This window comes from Carettochelys insculpta, chromosome 5 (assembly GCF_033958435.1).
Source record: "Carettochelys insculpta isolate YL-2023 chromosome 5, ASM3395843v1, whole genome shotgun sequence".
Classification (NCBI taxonomy): Eukaryota; Metazoa; Chordata; order Testudines; family Carettochelyidae; genus Carettochelys; species Carettochelys insculpta.
In genome coordinates this window covers 11,563,819-11,571,489 of record NC_134141.1, presented here as the reverse complement: position 1 = coordinate 11,571,489, position 7,671 = coordinate 11,563,819, and the positions used below count along the sequence as shown (strand labels likewise).

General features: G+C 49.9%; 1 protein-coding gene across 2 annotated transcripts in view; it reads left to right on the top strand.

Annotated features, from left to right (window-relative positions):
* Positions 1–401: 401 nt before the first annotated feature.
* Positions 402–7,671, top strand: part of HSDL2 (hydroxysteroid dehydrogenase like 2) — a 37,827-nt gene continuing 30,557 nt past the window's right edge. Inside the window, exon 1 of one of the 2 annotated variants that reach the window (XM_074994673.1) lies at positions 402–593. Coding sequence is in view for 1 of the 2 variants with exons in the window: in XM_074994672.1 (XP_074850773.1) it covers positions 577–593 (17 nt within the window). In the remaining variant the exon portion in view is untranslated. The remainder of the gene's footprint in view (positions 594–7,671) is intronic. The other variant, XM_074994672.1, reaches the window with a different exon arrangement.

Below are 7,671 nucleotides of genomic sequence, written 5' to 3'. Positions count from 1 at the left end.
CAAAGCAGCGCCATGCATCAGTCAGTGCTAAGGGCTGACAGCCCTCGACCCCGTCGTGCCAGGGGCACAGAGTTGTCCCCCAGCGCCTCCCAGTCTGCTGGGGAAGGGGTCTGGGCTCGGACCAGGGCGGGCGGGCGGCCGCGGCACCAACTTTGGCCAGGCAGCCCCCACGTCACGTGCTAAACCGGGACGAATGGCAAACCCCCCCACCAGCTTGGCTTCAGAGGAACAGCCCAGGCTTGGCCCCGCCCCCTCACGATCTCGGCTCCGCCCATCACGTGGCCGGAATCTGACGAGGCTACAGCTCGAGTCCAGGTTGCTGTGGGGCGGGACTAAGTAACTAGAAGGGGGGCGGGTTTAGTGAGGGGCAGGGGGCGGGGCTAGCGGTGACGAGCGCCTCCATTGTTATGCCCTTTCACCTAGTGGCGCTAGACCGTTGGAATCCGGCGCGCTCTGCCCGAGCCTGCGAAACAAGCGCCGCGCGTCGGCCTCGGGGCTCCCCCTTCCATCGCCCCCGCGCAGCCACTCTCAACGCCCGCGGGCTCGGTCACCTGCCGGAGCACGCGGCTGTCGACCATGCTGCCCAACACCGGGTAAGCGGGACCTCCGCGCCTCAGCGTGTCCGCCCGGCCTGTCTGCGCTGCCCAACCCGCCAATGTCCGTCGGTCTGTCTGCGCCAGTCCCCCTCTCTGGCCTTTGCCCGGCCGTGTTTCCTTGTGTATATGCGCCCCCCGCCCCCGCCAGTGTGACTGCAGCTCTCCCGCCCTCTCTCCAGGGTGCTTAAACGGGTCTGAAGCGGGGGTGCATTACAATCGGGGGTAGCAGCTTTGGTGAGGAGAGAAAGTAAAGACACTCGCCCCTTGTATTTTTTTTTGCCCCCTTTGTGACCTTTTTGGATTTCTCCCTTTGGGGACCCCCTTCCCGCACGCCAGTTTATGCTCCCCCCCCAAATGCACCCAGTTTTCTCGAGCTGTGAGCCGGGGGTGCGGGCGCAGCTGGGAAGTGAGATCTGTTTTTTCGTGGCGTACTTTGTGCTTTCCGGACTCCGCTTTGTGGGTGCTCTGTTCCAGGGGAGCCCAAAGGGGGGCCTCGGGGAAGCATGAAATTTTGTAAGGAGGGCACAGCACGATTGGCTGTTGGGCCTCAGGCTCACCCATCTCATTACAAATGTTGATATATGTTACTGTTTTATGCATGTTTATTCATATTTGCATACCGCTTAATAAGGTTTTAATATTCAACATACTTATTTTGTTACATGTGTAAAAAGCTTTTTGTTTTTTTTCCATATGAACATAGCCAAAATTTCCATCAATTTGGATCATATTAGCCAGTTGGGAGGTCCCTGCTAATTGCAGGGTCGAAAAGTGGAGCTGGCAGTAAAAAGTTTGCTTACCCCTGCTCTAATCAACCCTGGTTCCCTCTGGACAAAGCAGTCACCTAAAATTATTCTTGATGGTTTCACTTTTTGGATAGCGTTAACATGAATATTTCTTGTTTCTCACAGTAATTTACTGGATCATTATTCACTGCAACCGTACAGTGTGAGTCACTGTCCAAAGGACTTGAAATATATAATCTCCAAGGGGTAGCTGTGTTAGTCTGTAGCTTCACAAAAAACAAGCAGGCCTGTAGCACCTTACAGACTAACAGATTTATGTAACCTGGATTCTTATTATCTGCTTGTTTTTTGAAATACATAGGCTCCTTTTTGCACAATTGGACTTAATAGTAAAGTGCAGAGTAGAGATTTAAAATCCTGTTTAGTTAACTGATTAAACAGGGAGGGAGCTGGGGCCTGCTCTGGATGGTCTGGAGCACTCTTTTCTGCTGTGCTCTTGGATGGGCCTGCTATGGACAAGGGCTGCTGTCTGGGCTGGAGCGCCCTCTGCCCAGGGCGGGCCCTGTGGGGCTGGAGCATCTCTGTGCCCATGGTGAGTGAGGGGCTGCATCAGCCCCAACCAGTTAAGTAGTAAGCCTCATCCATTTAGCGAGAGGCTTACTTACTTGTTAACTACTACCATCTGTAGTGCAGAGTGTGCGAGTTGGGTTTAAGTGATTCAGTTTTATTCATATTTATTACTGTAGTGCCTAAGGACCAACCAAGAAAGGAATCTTATTATGATAGGGACTGTACAAATATAGAATAGTTGACAGTCCCTGCTTTGAAGAGTTTACAATCTAAATAAGATGTGAAAGATGGAGGGAAGGAGAAAGGGATATAACATACAGGTAAGTGCCTTAGTGACTAGATAACCCCCAAAAAGTCTTGATGGAAAGGAAGAGAGGTATTAAAAAACAAAGAGAGGTATTGTAAGTATACAGGGCTGGAGATGCATCCCCAGTGTGGGCCTGAGCCAGCTTCTTCAGGCAGCCCCAGGTCAGAAGGTAGAAGAGCAGCCTTCTGGTGGGAGGAGGGTAGTGTGGGGTGTCATGGCTTGTGGGGCTGTGGGAAGGAACTTTCCCTGGTCTGACAAATTCTGTTGTCTGCGACCAGTCAGGTCCTGACTATGCTGGACCAGGGAGATGGAACCTATAGTGACAATAACAAGGAGTCTGGTGGTACCTTAAACTAACTCATTTATTAGGACATAGGCTTTTGTGAGATACAACTTGATCCTTCAGATACTTGAAGAGGACAAAAGGAAGAGGTACAGAGGTGGGAGTGTGACATCAGTTCTAATTAGAGTGGAGGTGGCTTACCTGCAAGAGAAGTGCGAAGGTGGGAGTTACTGAAGCCAACATTACTTATTGTAATGAAAGAGAGAGTCCATCTATCTATTTAAGCCTCTTCTGACAGGGTCAATATTGTATACAGATAGTCCCTGACGTATGAATGGGTTACATTCCAAACACCTGGTCGTAACTCGATTTGGTCATAAGTTGGAAATACCCTCATATGGTAATCCCTCAAGGTACTTGAATTTTGCATAGTGGGTGAGGGTTTGGGTTGGGGGCCTGGGAGGGGGGACGGAGGTTAAGGCTGGGGTGGGTTAGCATGGCAGGAGTGGTGGGAGGTTGCAGTTGAGCTGGGGCTTACAGGGGTTGGTCCCAGGCTGCAAGGTTGGGGCAGAGGTTGGTCCTGGCCAAGAGGTTGGAGCTGGTGCCCCACGAGCAGTTTGAAGCTGGAGCCCTGTGTGCTGGGGAGTGTGAGCTGGAGCTGTTGGGGTTTGGGGGATTAGCTGCGGGGGTAGAGCCTCATGCACCTGTAGCAGTTGACAGCTGGAGCCCTGCATGTGCTGGCGGTTGGGTCAGCTAGAGACGGAGGGGGGACTGAATGGGGGTAAACCAGGACAGGGGTGGGTTGAGCTGGCAGAGGGGATGGAGCCCTGCCGCACACTGGTGGTGGCTGACGGCCAGAGCCCCAAGCACAGGGGAGTGTGGATTGAGCCAGTTGGTGGAGGGAGGGGTTGAATGGGGATGCACTGGGGCGGGGTGTTTGGGGGGGGCAGGTTGGAGTCCCATGCTAGCTGAACCAGCTGTGTGTGGGGGGTGATCTGGGGCCACACACAGTTGGTGGGGGTTGGGTCTGTGAGGAGTGGAGCTGGGTCCCCAGGGATTGAAGGCGAGCCCCAGGCATGCAGCTGGAGCACCCTGCTGGGGCACGTGACGGGGTGAGCTGGAGGTTGGTCATAAGTATGAATGGTTCCAAGTCAATGTTCGTGAGTCAGGGACCGCCTGTATATACAGTCCAGCTCAGTAGCTTCACGTTGCAGTCTGTTTTTGAAGTTTTTTCCTGAAGAATGACAACTTGGAAGTCAGTAACTGTGTGTCCAAGGAGGTTAGAGTGCCTGCCTACTGGGTTTTGTATGTTACCATTCTTGATGTCTGATACGTGTTCATTTATTCTTTTGGTTTATTAGGTTTGTCCAGTACATGTCAGAGGGGCATTACTGGCACATAATGGCTACGTCTACACGTGAAGCCTACATCGAAGTAGCCTATTTTGATGTGGCGACATCGAAATAGGCTATTTCGATGAATAACGTCTACACGTCCTCCAGGGCTGGCAACGTCGATGTTGAACATCGACGTTGTGCAGCACCACATCGAAATAGGCGCAGCGAGGGAACGTCTACACGCCACAGTAGCACACATCGAAATAAGGGTGCCAGGCACAGCTGCAGACAGGGTCACAGGGCGGACTCAACAGCCAGCCGCTCCCTTAAAGGGCCCCTCCCAGACACACTTGCACTAAACAGCACAAGATACACAGAGCCGACAACGAGTTGCAGACCCTGTGCATGCAGCATGAATCCCTCGCTGCAGCAGCAGCAGCCAGAAGCCCTGGGCTAAGGGCTGCTGCACACGGTGACCATAGAGCACCGCACGGGCTGGAGAGACAGCGTCTCTCAACCCCCCAGCTGATGGCTGCCATGGAGGACCCCACAATTTTGACGTTGCGGGACGCGGATCGTCTACACGGTCCCTACTTCGACGTTGAACGTCGAAGTAGGGCGCTATTCCGATCCCCTCATGAGGTTAGCGACTTCGACGTCTCGCTGCCTAACGTCGAAGTTAACTTCGAAATAGCGCCCGACGCGTGTAGCCGCGACGGGTGCTATTTCGAAGTTAGTGCCGCTACTTCGAAGTAGCGTGCACGTGTAGACACAGCTAATGGCGTATATCACAGTTGATGTATGAGTGAACAAACCTCAAATGGTATGGTTGATGTGGTTAGGTCCTTTGATGATTTAATTAGGGTAGATACGTGGACAAAGCTGGTAACTGGGTTTGTTGCAGGGACTGGTTCCAGAGTTAGTGTTTGTGTTGTGGGGTGTGAAGTCGGTGGTTAGCATTTGCCCTTGTGCCTGGTGAGTTTTCAATCCATGCTCAAGAGTCTAAAGCCTGGGAAAGCTAGATCTTGAAGAGGAGAGGAAGAAGGAGAAGAATTGTTTTAACGTGAGCAAAAATTGCACTTTTCTATAGTCTTGTTTTCAGAAATTGCTAAACCACTTGGAAGCTTTCCAAAAAACAGCCTGAGGCAGACACCTAATATAGAATTTTTGTCCCGACACACTTAAAGTTTGGCAAAGATGTAAGCAACTGAAAACAACATTTTATAATAGGATGTGTCAGGTACCATTTAATAGCAGTTAGTGCTACCAGTCCTATGCATAACCTTTATACTGCATAATTAAAATGTATTCAATATTTGCTATATTATAGACCTAAAAGGATCATCATGATACTGTTTTCCCTTTATCGTTGATTTTGTTTGTGTAGACCAAAACACATTACAAAATTATGCTGTTACATCTGTGTTGTAACTTTGATCCTGACTAACACATCTGTGTTGTCACTTCCATCCTGAAATTGTAACAGCACTGTCAGTGGAATCAAAAGGAAGTGGCCAGGAGAGGAGTTTCAGTAGGGCAAAGGGCACGAGAGCATTGGTGAATACAGAATTGTCAGCAACGAGAGTGCTATGGGGAGTTTCGTATGACAGAAGCTTTTGCAATGAAAATAATCCGATTATTTAGTGTAATTCTGCTCTAAAAAGTGGGTTAGCTTTATCTATGTATATCTTTTGAATTTAGGGAAAACTACTGTTTTTTCCTTTTATTGGTTTTGGAGACTGTGCAGGGTCAAATGGCAGTGAATTTAGAATCTTTTGGTTGCTCCCTATCATCAGCAGGGTTGGTAAATATTAAGTAAATAGTAAAGAGGCCACTGATTTGGTCTGGTGGTGCTAGAAAAGTTAAAAAACCTCAGTTTTATTTCTACCTCTCAAGTTGAGTTGGAAGAGCAGGCAGCTAGTCAAAGTTGTTTTACTTGGAAACATATCTTGTATGGAAATGATTGAAAACCAAAAATGGAATCGCACAGTGCCATGAAACAGTCTTTTCAGAACATAAAGGATGACACTTGTAAAAGTAGAGACCCAGACCTATTGCTGAGCCCTCTAAAGTAGGGGAGAGGGGCATATTCAGGTCCCTGTTTGGAGTGTGGATTTGAGCCTGGTTCTCCCACATGCTGTGTTGCTTCTCTAACCAATGGGTGGTCCAAATAAAAAACAATTTTATTTTTTGATTGAAATAAATGTTTCTTTTGGAGTGAAATAATTTTCATTTGTTTTGTTTCATTGAGCAGATAGAACTATTGTGGGTTCTGGTCTATCTAAAATTAGGTGAAGAGTTTATTTGTATGGCTTTGGTCTCAGCACATTAGCTGCCCAAATGTTAAGGAAAATCGTCTTTGCAGCAACAGTTACAAATGTGGCAAGATTGCATTTGTCGAAGCCAAGAAGATAATGTTGCAGTACTTGACAAATGATGAAGGTCTGGAAGAGAGAGTCTGTACAGCAAACCCTCTACATACGTAACTTCAGTTTGTGCATAATGCACTTTAACACAAGTTAAGCACAACTTGATGCTGCTCTGCAGCTAAAAGCCTTCTCCTTGCCTTCCCCCAGTGGTGTGGCTGTCAGGCTGACAGTCAAGGAGAAGCAGCCAGTTTCCCAGGTCCGCAAGCAGAGCGGAGCTGGGAACCAAGTGGCAGCCTGGTTCCCATCTCCCCTGCGACTTGTGCAAAAATTTGAGTTATGCAGGGGTTGCAGGAACACAACCCCCGCCCCCTCCCACATAACTTGAGGGTTTACTGTGCTGTGTATTAGTGATGTGCAGAAAAAATGGGCTAAATTTAGACATGGCCTGTATATAAGGACCTAAAGAGAGATCAGAGTTTAAGCTGAGACCAAGTGCCAGGTAGGATGATGGTGTCTACAGTGATTAAGAAAGCAGAGGAAGGGTAGTGATTGGGAATGCGGAAAGATTAAGAACTCTGTTTAGGTAATGTGATCTTAAACTAGGAATTGGCAAAGTACAGTGTGGGCTGGATCCAGCCTGCCAAGCCACAGAATCTGGCTTGCAGCCTAATGGGAGCCTCAGCAAGGCTCCTTGGCTGCCCTGCACACTGCTCAGAGCATCTCTCTGAATGCGGCAAACCCAAGAAAAAGGGAGGAAATTGAGGGTTTGCATGCTACTTCTGCCCCCAGCATAATCTTGCAGCTCCCATTGTCCGGTTTCTGTTTGCAGGATAGGCAGAACACAAAGTATCCCCATCCCTCTGGGCTCACAGCATTCAGAGCAGGACGTGGCCCTTCAAGCTGCTCTGCGTGGCCTGTTGTAGGGTGGGGCATGGAAGGTAGGGAGCCTGGCTGAGGAAGCTGTGAGGCTGCTGGCTTGAAGGCTGCCCAGATAAGTGCCTCCTGGCCAGAATCTGCCTCTGGCACCACAGCCCCTGTCTCCCCCAACCCTCTGTCCCCCTCTTCCACACCTCCAAGACCTTGCACCCCTCCCTCAGGTTACAATCATCTCCCAGATCCTGCCCCCCAATCTCCTGCCCCAGGTCACAACCCAAATCTCTGCATCCTCTCCTCCACCCTGCCTCCAGGTCACTATTTCCTCCCGGACCCTGCATCCCTTCCTACACCTCTTCTCCTGGTCAGAATCATCTCCTGCACCCATTCCCCTCCCAGATCCTGCATCCCAGTCTCCTGCCCCAGGTCACAGCCTCTTCCACCCAGGCTCCCTCCTGCACCTCATAACCCCTCTTGCACTCCAGTCCATTACTCCAAGCTCCCTTCTGCATCCAACCTCTATCACAGACCCCACAACTCCTCCATTAATACCATGGAAGAATGCGACCCTTGACCACTTTCCAAATTCC